At 44.2% G+C, this 13,798-nt stretch overlaps 1 protein-coding gene across 2 annotated transcripts in view; it reads left to right on the plus strand.

The window, feature by feature from the left end:
• Positions 1-13,798, plus strand: part of Aldh1l2 (aldehyde dehydrogenase 1 family member L2) — a 63,700-nt gene that overhangs the window by 25,882 nt on the left and 24,020 nt on the right. For both annotated transcript variants that reach the window (XM_008843137.2, XM_029568353.1), the window contains exons 5-12: positions 1,192-1,293; positions 1,484-1,573; positions 3,732-3,866; positions 5,338-5,463; positions 5,968-6,059; positions 8,662-8,809; positions 12,634-12,753; positions 13,326-13,453. In XM_008843137.2, the coding sequence (XP_008841359.1) occupies positions 1,192-1,293; positions 1,484-1,573; positions 3,732-3,866; positions 5,338-5,463; positions 5,968-6,059; positions 8,662-8,809; positions 12,634-12,753; positions 13,326-13,453 (941 nt within the window). The remainder of the gene's footprint in view (positions 1-1,191; positions 1,294-1,483; positions 1,574-3,731; positions 3,867-5,337; positions 5,464-5,967; positions 6,060-8,661; positions 8,810-12,633; positions 12,754-13,325; positions 13,454-13,798) is intronic.

Consider the following 13,798-nt stretch of genomic DNA (forward strand, 5'->3'; position numbering starts at 1 on the left):
TATACTCGGTTCCAAAGATCAAAAACGTCAAAAGTATTTGGGAGCTTGTATCTAACCCTTAAAAGATTTTGGGGTCACCTCTTCAGAGGGGGGAATGTTAGAGTAGCCAAAGGCCCCATAAAAATAAATAAATCAAAGAAGAAGAAAGAGTACATGAAGTTATCAGAAAAAAAGTGATGGGGAGATATGGGAGGAGTTGGAGGGGAGGGAGTGGGCATGGATTTGATCAAAACACCTTATATGCATGTATGAAATTCTCAATAAATTATTATTAAAAAATAAATAAAATACTTAAAATTAAAGAGGGGGACTAGAGAGATGGCCCAGCAGTTAAGAGCACTGTGTGTTCCTATAGAGGAGCTGGGTTCAGTTTTCAGTACCCATAAAACAGCTAACAGCTGTCTGAAACTCCAGCCCCAACAAGGGAGTCTTTTTGTTTGTTTTGTTTTTGTTTATTTTATGACAGGGTCTCCCTGCAGCCTCAGAATGCCTCGAACTTGCTATATAGACCACATTGGCCTCCATCTCACAGAGATCCACCTACCCCTGCTTCCCAAGTGCTGGAATTAAAGGGATGCACCAGCACATCTGGCGAGGGAGTCATTTTTGAGTGCAGGCCTGATGCTGGGAGTGGACAGAGCTAGGTGTAAATCCTGCTTCTGACACCTATAAGCCAGCATGCCCAACCTTTGACATTATCAAATGGCATTGTCATTGATAAACTTTACACCTGAGTGCCATGTAAAGTTATCAAAAAGTTGCAAAAAAAATCTTGGTGTTTTAAGTTAGTTTATAGTTTTGCTTGGCTGCATTCATAGCTGTCCTTGGTCGAAGGTGGCCACATGCAGCCTGTGGACCACAGGTTGGACACATTGCGGAGCTAAACTCTATGATCTAGAGCTAGCTGCTCAAGTTTTCCCTAAACTACAGACTCCTCATCTGTAAAGCAGGACTGTGGTATCCACCTTGCAGAATTCATACAGTGTTTGCAAGGGATAACTGAAAAAAGTGGCTGCCATACTCTGTACTTGGCTGTATGCGGACCCAAAGAAATGAATGGTAGTTATCATCACAGCCTGACTTTCTGAACAGATTTGTGTACGGTCATTCTGTTAGATAAGAACTTCACTTAGACAGACCATGTCCTGGTGGATCATTGAGCTGTAACATGGCTGATGGTTTTGGCTTTAGGTAGAAGCAGTCCAACTCATAGCTGATGGAAAAGCTCCTCGAATTCCCCAACCAGAAGAGGGGGCAACATATGAAGGTATCCAGAAAAAGGAAAACGCTGAGGTATTTATATCTCAATAAGCATTGCCAACTCCACAGCCCTCTTCTTTTGACTATTTCCCAATATACTGTAGCCCAGCCCAAAGGAAGCCCCTCTAAGCCAGCTGGCCCCATGTGTCCCCATTCCTGCCTCGGATGGAGGGAAATGTTGCTGAAGCCTCGGGGACTCACATTCTTGTCTGTGCTTCCCTAGATATCTTGGGATCAGCCTGCTGAAGTTTTACATAACTGGATTCGAGGTCATGATAAGGTGCCTGGAGCCTGGGCAGAGATCAATGGACAGGTATGCTCACTGGAGATACACTTCCCCCATACAAGCTGTGTGTGTTTGTGTGTGTGTGTGTGTGTGTGTGTGTGTGTGTGTGTGTTCACTGGCAATTCAATCCAAGTCCTGGCACCTGTCAGGCAAGCACTCTAACAATGAGCTACACACCCCAGCCCCGTGTTCTATTTAAGGAAAGGGTCTCACCAAGTTGCTCAGGCTGGCCTCAAATTTGTGATCCCCCTGCCTCAGCTTTCTGAGCAAGTGGGATGACAAGCACACAGCACCAGGTCTGGCTATATACCAGCTTTGTAAGAGATATTTCAAACCAGTGTAGGCTTCCCCTGGTTTCTTCCTCAGACATGACAGGTCCCATGACCCTCCTCCTGATTCCACATGCATGAGGCATTTCAGGGTGAAGCAGATACTGGGTGAAGCCTCTGCTTCTCGGAAGGCTGCACTTTTCTGATGAAAGCGCGGGAGCGGACAAACACTGACAACACAGCAATACACACACATGCAGAGAGAGAGAGAGAGAGAGAGAGAGAGAGAGAGAGAGAGAGAGAGAGAAATATTGAATGCCCAAGAGAGGAAGTTTAGTGGTGTGGTTATGAGTATTTTCATTAAAATTCTGTTCTTCCATTATTTGCTGAGTATCCTTGGATTGGTGTCTTTAACCACTGCATGCCTTCGGCCACCTCACTGTAAAATGGGATTTGATAATACAGCCTTCCTCACAAGCTATGAGTTAGTGTGAACATCAAATGCATTAAGCCCATTTTGATGGTGCACATCTTTGATCCCAGCACATGAGAGGCAGAGGCAGGCAGATGCCTGTGAGTTTGAGGCCAACCTGGTCTACATAGCAAGTTCTAGGCCAGCCAGAGCTACATAACGAGAGGCCTGTTTACTTGAACTGATCCCCAGAACAGCCTGCATGCCTTGCCCTTATCGCTCTATGCTGAAGGCATCTACATGCCCCCCAGGGTCCCATGGTAGAGTGACAGCCTGGCATGTGTGAGGTGCTGGGTTCTTTCTCAAGCACTGCACCCCAACCCGAAAACCTCCCCACACACCACAAATCCCACATTTATAGTAAAAAGACTGATTAAAAAAAAATCTGTCACCTTTCTATCAATTTGAATGCATGGGCCAGGCATAGTGGCACACACTTTTAACCCCAGTACTTGGAAAGCAGAGCTAGGCAGATGTGAGTTTGAGGCCAGCCTGGTCTACATACTGTCTTGTCTCAAATTTTTTTTTTTCAATTCATGGTTAATACATCACTTGGATGTGGAACATTTTTGAAAAATTTTTTGTGTGTATATGCATGTGTTGATGTGTTTGGGGGTGCACATACATATATGTGCACATGTGTATGGAGGTCAGAGGTTGATAATGGGTATCTTCTTCCACCTTAGTGTTTTTTTAAGACAAGATCTTCCTGTAGCTCCAGCTGGCCTGGAACTCACTATATAGACCAGGCTGGCTTTGATTTCACAGAGCTCAGTCGGCATCTGCCTCTGCCTCTTCCTCCTGAGCGCTGGGGCTAAAAGTATGCACCACCATGCCCAGGCTTCTTTTTTAATGTGTATAAATGTTCTGCCTGCATATATGTAAGTGGACCCCTACATGCAGTGACTGCAGAGACCAGAAAAGGGCATCAGATCACCTGTAACTGGAATTAAGGATGGTTCTTAGCCACCATATGGGTGCTGGGAACTGAACCCAGGTCCTCTGTAAGAGCAGCCAATGGTCTTAACCGTTAGACCATCTCTCAAGCATCTCCACCTTAGTTTTTGAGACAGTGTCTCACCGAATCTGGCGCTCACTGATTGGATAGACCAATTGGCTAGTGAGCCTCTGGGATCTTCCTGTCTCTGCTCCCCAGGGCTGAGATTTTAAACATGTGCCATCATGGCCAGTTTTTTATGTGAGTACAGCAAGCACTTTACCCACTGAGCCATCTCCTTTGTTGTCACACATTTGCCGACTATTTGTTCCATTTCTACTGATGCTTGATATGCTGTCTCCTATTATTATGGTTATGTGTATAAAAGTGTACTTCCCCATTCTTATAGTTTACTTGATCTTCAGTGTTTTTGCAAGGAGTGATGCTTGCATACCTTGGAGTGGCTTTGCCTCCTAAGTTTACAGTGCGGGTTTGATCTCTTATTAGATGGTCACTTTCTACGGCTCGTCATTACTGAGCAGCTCTGCGCCTGCTGGAGAACCACTGGAAATTAAAGGTGCCAAGAAGCCTGGTCTTGTTACCAAAAATGGACTTGTTCTTTTTGGTAACGATGGGAACACAGTGAGTGTTCGGATTGGCCATCTGTAAAGTCATTTTCTTGTTTTCCTTCTCTAACCCTGGTTGTCAAGTTCAGAAAAGCTTCATCCCACCTTCACTGGGAGGTGGGAGGCGCATGGTGTCTGTGTCCCACTTCTCTCTGGAAATGAGTGCTGTTTCTGTGTCCTGATGAAGACGGGGCTCCTCAGGATGGCCACACAGGCCTGCACAGTGTGTCCTGGGTGGCCACAGGAAGACCTGGAGACCAAGTCAGAAGAGGGGGATGTTCCTTATTGGTTTTGGCAGGATGTTTCTTCTCGCTGGGCCTCACTTTCCCTGTTTGAAAAGCAGAGAGGGAAATTCCTGTCTGCGTTCCACTGAGGCTGTGGAGATCTGGTGAAATCCATGTTGGCTCTCCCAAGTTTGGAGCCATGGCCTCCCTAGGCAAGTGCAGCCTACTAAGCTTGTGTGAGCTGACTCTAAACCTATCAGACAGCTTCCTAGTGAAAAGACCAAAAGGGGGATTTGTAACCTATGTATCTTTTCTAATTATTAAGGAAAACCCATTGTTAATACTGTAGATTTTTGTGTCCAGCTGGTGCTGGGGCTTAAAGCCACCTCTGTTATCCAAGTGTGGTGGCGAACACCTTTAACCTAGCACTTGGGAGGCAGAGGCAGGCGGATCTCTGAGTTCAAGGCCAGCCTGGTCTACATGGCAAGTTCCAGGCCAGCTGGGGCTACAGGAAGACCCTGTCTCAAAAAGACCAAAAAAAAAAAAAAAAGAAAAAAAAAGAAAAAAAAAAGTTAAAGCCTCCTCTGTTATTACTGGGTGCCGCTAGGCAAATTATTTAACCTCGTTTAACCTCTATTTATTCATCAGTAAAGTGGGCATAAAAATGGCATCTACCTCCATCAGGACTTCTGAAATAAAATAAGACTTCAGCACACACATCTACAATGCACCAAGCAGAATGAGTAATCACACACTGGTGGCAGAGGAGATGTCTTTGGTGGGACTCTGTGGAGACTTTAAGGGGCTTGAGTCCCAGCATCTGTATTCAAAATGCCACTTTCCCCTGGCTACTGTCTATCCGTTGTGACATGTGTCTGCCTGTAGATTTGCTCTCCTTTCTTCTGCCATTGTTAAAATGTTAGTTCTGGGGCTGGAGAGACGACTCAGAGGTTAAGAACATTGGCTGTTCTTTCAGAAAACTGGGTTTAAATCTTAGCACCCACATGGCGGTTAACTGTCAGTAACTCCAGTTCCAGAGGATCCAACACCCTTTTCTGTCTGCCATGGGCACTGCATGTCATTGGTGCATTTATGTCATTCCATCCTTTTATGCATAGGGGAGGAGTTTAAGCTGTATTTCTTTCTGTATTCTCCAAATAAGCTGGTCGTCATACCCTTATAACACATTAGACTCCTCCTCGAGCCTCACTCTAGGAGGGTCCTAATCCTCACTTTTTAGCTTGCTTTGCTGCTATTTCATAGCTGATGGTGAGAAATCTGCAGTTTGAAGATGGAAAGATGATTCCTGCCTCCCAGTACTTTTCAGCAGGCGAGACATCGGTGGTGGAACTTACAGCTGAGGAGGTGAAGGTGGCAGAGATCATCAAGGTGAACATGCGATGTCCTTAATGTGACTCTTACCTGGGAAAACTGATGCATACTGGTAGCTGGTGTGATTGTCTTCAGAGCAATAGGACTGCAACTTTGTCTCTTAGAAGTCTTCATATAAGTCGTGGTAAATCAATTCCCAGGTCTATATGCTCAAACATAGTACATATAACTTGTTTTTCTCCTAAATAAGTCAAGGTGGTTCTAGGCTGGCTTGGAGGGTGGGGTGAGACTGAGGCGTGGAAACTAGGGGATGGAGCCATTCAGGGACCCAGGCCCTCTACCTTCAGGGTGGTTTCTATTCCAGCCAGAAGGACAAAAGCTCCCACAATGTATGTGGAGTTTTCCAAGGGCTGAGACTTGGGGGCTCAGCTAACCTCCTGTCATATTCATTGAGGAGATGCTGACATACCACCATGCTGTGTCTACAAGGTAAAGAGCAAAGAGGGCTCTGCCCCAGGGTCTACACAGTACTTCCTCATAAACATGTCTCCTCTTGTGCAGGTCATCTGGGCTGGAATTTTAAGCAATGTATCTGTGATTGAAGACTCCACAGACTTCTTTAAATCTGGAGCAAGTTCAATGGATGTTGTGAGGTAAAGCCACCACCTCTGAACAACATGCTTCCCCAGGGACTTTGACTTTAAAAACCAAATCTGTATGCTTCGTTCTGGATGTGCCTATCAGCTCTCTCTTTTCTTGATGTTTTTTGTTTCCACGGCTGTACACATAGGTCTGTTTCTTTCTCTTTGTGCAGACCAAATTATTTCATATCAGCTTTAATGCTTCTAATTGTTTTCAACTTTAAGAAAGGTTATCACTTATTTATGTGTGTGAATGAATGCCTTGTATGTATGGGTACCCAAAATCTAGAGAAGAACATCAGATCTCTTGGAGCTGGAGTTATAGGTGGTTGTGAACAGCCCAGTTTGGATGCTGGGAAGTGAACTCAGATCCTCTGCAAAAACAGTACATGTTCTTTACCACTGAGAAATCTCTGCAGCCCCTTGATTTCTACTTTTAAGTTTGTCTTGCCAGGTGTGGTAGTGCATGCCTTTAATCCTAGCACTCAGGAGGCAAAGGCAGGAAGATCTCTGTGAGACTGAGGCCAGCCTGGTCTACATAGTGAGTTCCAGGCCAGCTGGGGCTACAGGAAGACCCTGTCTCAAAAAAATAAAGTTTGTCTAACCAAGTATCTTCCAATATGGCACTGAAGTAGAGCTGCTCTGGATGGGATTGAATGCTAGGAGGGAATTTTCTCAGCAGCCTGATCCAGAAGGATTCCGATGTTATTAAACTCCTCCTTCCCTCCAACATTTTTCCTTTCACTACCAGCCCCTGCCAAAGTGCTCAGTAAAATCGATCTACAATGAGGTTGTTGGGCTACTTAACAAGAGAAAGTCAATCTGTTCCTAGTGAGCATTTTTCTACCGAGGTTTGCAGCAGGGCGCAGGGCCTAGAGTGCTAGCAGCCTCCTCTCTGGCAAGGACAGTGGGCTAGGACTCTCAAGGTGCAGAGTCTTGCACAGACATTTTTTTCTTTGAGTCACTGGGATTCTGAGACATGTAGGAAACAAGCGGGGGCTGTGCAGGCCTTTGATGGTGTGCGCAGGAAACAGAAGATGAGGGAGGCATGTGCAGGGAACAGAAGGTGAGGGAAGTGGTTCCTAGGCCACAGTGTAGCAGTTCACTAGACACGGGGCAACAGATGATGATAATATTTTTATTTTATGTATGAGTGTATTGCCTGCATGTATGTAAGTGCACCTGTGTTGTGCAGTGCCCGCAAAGGTCAGAAGAGGGCATCAGATTCCCCTGGAACTGGAGTCAGGGACAGTTGTTAGCCATCATGTTGGTGCTAGGAATCAAACTTGGGTCTTGCAAGACAGCAGGTGCTCTTAACTGCTAAGCATTTCTCCAGCCCCATATTCTTTTTTTTTTTTTTTTTTGGTCTATTCAAGATAGGGTCTCCCTGAAGCCCCAGCTGGCCTGGAACTCACTAGTAGACCGGGCTGGCCTCGCACTCACAGAGATACACCTGTCTTTGCTTCCCAAGTGCTGGGATTAAAGACATGCGCCATCACGGCTTCCCTGTATTCATTTTTACATCATTCCTTTAACACATTTTTTGAACACTTACTACATATGTATCAAGACAGTTTTGGAACTGGGGATACAGTTGGAAACTGAACAAAATCCTTTTCTTTGGAGCTTTGATTCTAGTAACTACAAATACTAATTTCAAGAGCATATAGTATTATCACCAGTCAAGAGGTTTGAGTCTTAAATTAGAGTTACATAGTTCCCAGAAACTTCTAATTAGCTTAAAAAAGATCCCAATACTGTCATTATAATTATTCATTGCTAGCAAGATACCTACAGGAACCAGTCATTCCACGTGGGAGTATGTGACTTATCTTTATCCTCCATTATTGTTATCTTGATACCTTATAAGCACCTCATGTCTTTCAGAGAATACATGACTACAGGGCCACGATGGTGATGGACTTTTCCATTTCTTTCTGAGTGAAGAAGGGCCAGCTACCAGCAATTAGCTAAGGAAGTCAAAGGACTGAAAAGGACTTCCAAATTATATTGGCCTTTTGTGGGTGCTAGCTAGTAACTAAGTTAAACATGAAATACAAACAAGTGATGGCTTTGTCTTGCAGGTGCTTTGCAGAAAATATTCTCCATGACATTCATTGTCTTAATATTTCCAGTTAGGAAGTTGCCTTTTGCCTTTTTTTGTTCCTTGAGGTCATTTGAAAGGAACAGACTTTATGTGTCCCTTACTGTCTTGTTAGTAATTAAAATATTTTTCCTTGGGGCTGGAGAGATGGGTCTGTGGTCAAGAGCACATAACACTCTTGTAGAGGATGGAGTTTGGTTCTTGTGATTTCTATGGGCACTGGACTCCCATATTCCCACACATGTACACATAATTAAAAATAAAAATCTTTAAAAAATATTTCCCTTGATTTATTTATAATCACAAGGAAACCAACAAACTGTTCTCCCAGACAAATTTCTAATGTCCTTTCCCCACCATCTTATCTGTGGTCATCCTCACAGCAGATCTTGTAGGGTGGGAACAGGACTGGCATGGAGGTCTCCATTCAAAACAAGTTGACCAATACTAGTGAATAGTCCTTGGACCTATTTTTAAATGGGCATAATGTGAGCTGGTTCTTCCTCTAAGGCTGGTGGAAGAGATCCGACAGAAGTGTGGTGGGCTTCAGCTGCAGAACGAAGAGGTCTACATGGCCACCAAGTTTGGAGACTTCATTCAGAAAGTTGTGCGGAAACTGAGAGGGGAGGACCAAGAGGCGGAGCTGGTAGTGGATTATGTAAGTGTCTCCTTGATGTTTCAACTCTAAATTTTTTTTAACATCTTTTTACTTATTTGTCAGGGAGTACTTACCGTCAGCTAGTGTGGAGGTCAGAGGACAACTTGCAAGAGTTGTTTCTCCTCTCCTACCATGTGGGTCCTGGGGATCAAACTCAGGTCGTCAGGCTTAGTGGCAAGCATCTTTACCCACTGAACCATCTCAATGGCCCTGTTTCAACTCTCAATCATTAAGATCCATAACTACAAAAGAATCTATGCCCTTCATCCATTTGTGTCACACTTATAACCTTTTAAAACTAGCTGTATTGCTCAGACACAGAACACTTGCCTAGCATGCACAGGATATGCATTCAATGCCCAGTATTGGAAAAAAAAAAAAAGCTTTATTGATATTGAGGTATAAATAAGATACCATAAAATCTGCCCTTTAAAAATGTGGGACTGGAGAGATAGCTCAGCGGTTAAGAACACTGGCTGTTCTTGCAGAAGACCCGGGTTCGAATCCCAGCACCCCCATGGCAGCTAACAACTGTCTGTAACTCTAGTCCCAGGGGATCTGACAGCCTCTTCTGTCCTCCACAGGCATTGCACGACACGGGTGCACTTACCTACATGCAGGCAATACACGCATACACATAAAATGAAAGTAATAAATAAAATATATTTTAAAAAATGTATATTTCAGGCCAGTCATGGTGTCCCATGCCTTTAATTCCAGCACTCAGGAGGCAGGGGCATATTGATTTCTATAAGATCAAGGCTACCCTGGTCTACATAGAATTCCAGGTCAGCTTGGGGCTATAGGAAGATACCATCTCAAAAAGACCAAAGAAGTGTATTTCTGGAACTAGAGAGATGACTCAGTGTTAAGAATACTTGCTGCTTTTGCAGAGGATTCAGGTTTAGTTCCCAGCACCCATGTGGCAACTAAAAACCATCTGTAACTCCAATCCAGGGGATCTGATGCCCTCTTCTGACCGCCATAGGCACTGCATGCACATAATGCACTTACATGCAGGCAAAGACTAATACAGACAAAAATAAGAATAAGTAAAAAAAATGTTTTAGCTGGACGTGGTAGTACATGCCTTTAATCCAAGCACTTGGGAGGCAGAGACAGACAGATCCCTGTGTGCTCAAGACCAGACTGGAATGGTCTACATATTCAGTTCCAAGCCATCTGGGGCTTCATCGTGAGACCCTGTCTCAAAAAAATTTTTAAAGCCAGGCATGGTGGTGTATGCCTTTAATCCCAGCACTTAAGAGGCAGAGGCAGGTGGATCTCTGTGAGTTCTAGGCCAGCCTGGTGTACATAGTGAGTTCCAGGCCAGCTGGGCCTACAGGGAGACCTTGTCTCATAAAAGACCAAAAGAATTTAAAAATATATTTTATTTATTATTTTATGTGTATGAATGTATTGCCTGCATGTGTGTAAGTGCACTCATGTCGTGCAGTGCCTGCAGAGGTCAGAAGAGGGTGTCAGATCCCCTGGAACTGGAATTATGGATGGTTATTAGCTACCATGTGGGTACTGGGAAGTGAACCCAGGTCCTCTGCCAAGAGCAGCCAGTGCTTTTAACCACTGTAGTCTCCTTTCTGTTCTCTATGGATTTGCCATATCCTAGATATGTTACATACACAGTCATACATGTGTGCTCTTCTGTGTCTCCTCTTTCACTTCACATAAGGTTGCGCTCAGTGTTCACTCACATCGTAGCAGACATTGCCACTTCTTTTTCTGGCCAAATAATATTCTATTGATAGCTATACCACAGGGTCTTTTTATCCACTCCTTAGTTAATATGTGAGGATTTGGGTGATTTCCCTGGAGGCTGTTGTTATGTTGCTGCTATAAAAAATCAGATATAAGTTTTTATGTGAACATATGTTTTCAGTTCTCTCGGGCATACACCTAGGAATGGAATGGATGGCTCATACTGTAACTCTAAATTAACTTTTTCAGAAAATGCCAAATGGTTTCCCAAAGTAGCCACACCCTTTTATAATCCCAAAATCAATGTAATGGAACATTCTAGCTTCTCTGTATCCTTGACAAGAGCTGTTCTTTTCTCTTTTATCTGTTGTAGCAGGTGTCAGGTAGTACCTCATTATTATTTCGATTTGCTTTCCCTAATGGCCAATGCTGCTAAACATCTTTTCTGGCACTTGCTGGGCATCTGTATATTTTTGGGGAGGGGGGGGAATGTTTACCCAAGTGCCTTGTCCATTCCTAAACTGTGCATCTTTTTTTGTAGAGTTGCAAAGTCCTTTGTCTATTCTGGACCCTCAGTCCTTATCAGATGTGAATTTGTGAGTTTTTCTCTTGACCTGTGCATTTTCTTTTCACTTTCTTGGTAGCATCGTTTCACACACCAGATTTTTATTTTACTCTGTCACTTGCACTCACTCTGTAACTTGTTTGGTACCTCTCCTCTCTATTTCCCCTCTGCTGCCTTCCTTGGCGTTGGTAGGTATTGCCCAGGAGGCCATTTCACCTCATTATTTCTTTCACTAAATCTTTTATTTTCTTAGCAGTTGTCCTGAGGATTACAATGAACATTTCTACCTAAAGCAACCTAGTTCAGATTAATTCCAATGTAACACCAACAGTACGGAAACACTTTGCTGCTGTGTAGATCTGTGCCATACCCCCAAATTTGTGCTATTATTTTTCACATGAATTTCATCTACATTTGCTACAAGCCCACCACAAGGTCTATAATTATTGCTTTGTACAACTGTCTTTCAAAACCAGATGGAAGGAAAGGTTAAAACAGAAATGCTTTTTCTGTTGTTGGTCTATTTACCTGTGTAGTCATTTCCACACAACCATGCTTAGTATTGTCATGGGATTCCAGATTTGTTTGTTTAATTATGTGTGACAGACAGACACACACACACACACACGTGCATGTGCACGTGCACACGCAAGAGCAGAGGTCTGAAGAGGGCATCAGGTGTTGGCTGTCCGCCTCTGTCACTCCACCTATTTCTTTAAGCCAGGGTCTTTCCCTGCACCTGGGGCTTGCATTTTGTTGGCCAGACTGGATGGAAACCACAAGCCACAACAATCTTCCTGTCTCCACACACCTCAGAACTGGGGTTAGGGGTGCCTAGGGCATCTGGCTTGTTGCATTACATGGATGCTGGAAACGGACCTCTGGTCTTTCATGATTGTGCAGCACCACTGAGCTCCCCCCGCCCCCAGTCTCCTCTTCTTGTGGGTTCAAGTTACCGTTTAATGTCCTGTCATTTCGTCCCAGAGGGTTGCTTGGGAGAGCAATGCACTGTCTCCGTTTTTGCGCATTTGGGAATGCTTCACGTCTTCGCTTCTGAAGGGTGTTTTTGCAGTGGGAGGCAGGTATGCGTCCTCCCGATTTTGTTGAGCTTTGTGGGAGTATAGTCGCCTCAATCGGCTTTCACGTCAGCGGCAGAGAGAACACTTCAGGCAGCGGTTAACAAAGAAAGAGGAACTTAGGGGAGAAAACATAAAATAGCACCCGCATAAAAAGAAAAAAATTTCATAACGGAATTTCAAAGGTAGAAATTGCAGCGATGGTGGCGCTGTGTCAAGGCTGCCGCTAGATGGCGCTGTCCGCAGCCTTTGTGGTGCTTTTCACCCTGTGAGGAATGACCCAGAGGAGCGCTTCCGGCCTCGGCTGCCACCCAGGCATCTTGATGCATCTCATCTGTACCTGTCCCTCTGCCCACAGTTGCTAGAATCCCACCGACATAACTTCTCCCTCCGCGTTAGTGAATACATTTCTTTATTGCCATTGGGTATCAAGTTGAGAAAGCTACTGACTTTACTATAATTCTCAGGTTTCAAAGGAGGTCAATGATATGACAGTAAAAATGCCATATCAGTGTTTCATAAATGGACAGTTCGTGGATGCTGAATATGGAGAGACTTACGACACTGTCAACCCGACAGATGGATCGGTGAGTAATGGCAGAGGGCAGTGACCAGCAGCCATGAACTTCCTCTTTATGTGGCTGTGCATGAGGCAGGCTGAGGTTGCTTGACTCTAGCACTCTGCCCTCAAGCACATGCAAAAATATTCCATGCATTGCTTCAACTATTCAATTCTGGCACTGGCTATTGTGAACTCTAGCAACCATTTTTATAAACTATGTATCTATGATGAATTTAGACAGATGTACTTATACACAATGGAAGATCCCTCTGCAAAGAGCTCTATAGGGTGGGGGAGGTGTTCAGATTTCAGATTTTGAAAACTCATGACAATCCCGCTTCCTTGAGAAAGAACTGTACAGTTGCCCCAAATATGTTTCTCCAGAATGAAATGAGGCATGAGGTATACCAATGTCAGGTTCACAGTTTTCAGTCAGATTGTTTCCTTTTTTAAAACCCTTGGATGGATAACATTTCCATCATGGAAAATTTTAAATTTTATAAGTAATTCCTTATTTTCACTATTGGTAGAATATTAATTCTAGGAGCCCTATGGATAAATCCCTTGGGTGACCAATTTTTGCTTGCTTTGACACAGACAATATGCAGAGTGGCCTACGCTTCTTTAGCAGATGTTGACAAAGCAGTAACAGCAGCCAAGGATGCCTTTGAAAGTGGTGAATGGGGAAGGATGAATGCCAGAGAGCGAGGAAGACTGATGTACAGGTATGTGTTCTAGAAGAGCGGCTGGTACCTTTGGATACTGGTTAACATGATCAAGCTTTAAAAATTCCTGCAAAGGGACTGGAGAGCTGGCTCAGTGGCTAAGAACACTGATGGCTCTTGCCGAGGACCCGGATTCAAATCCAGCACCTACATGGTGGCTAACAACTGTCTGTAACTCCAGTTCCAGGGGATTCAGTGCCCTCTTTTGACCTCCTCGGGCATTGTACAACATAGGTGCACTAACATACATGCAAGCAATACACTCATGCACATAAAATAAAAATAATAGCTGGGCATGGTGGCACATGCCTTTAATCCTAACACTCGGGAGACAGAGGCAGGCAG

Source organism: Nannospalax galili, unplaced genomic scaffold, assembly GCF_000622305.1.
Source record: "Nannospalax galili isolate Female #2095 unplaced genomic scaffold, S.galili_v1.0 scaffold39, whole genome shotgun sequence".
In the NCBI taxonomy this organism is placed as follows: domain Eukaryota; kingdom Metazoa; phylum Chordata; class Mammalia; order Rodentia; family Spalacidae; genus Nannospalax; species Nannospalax galili.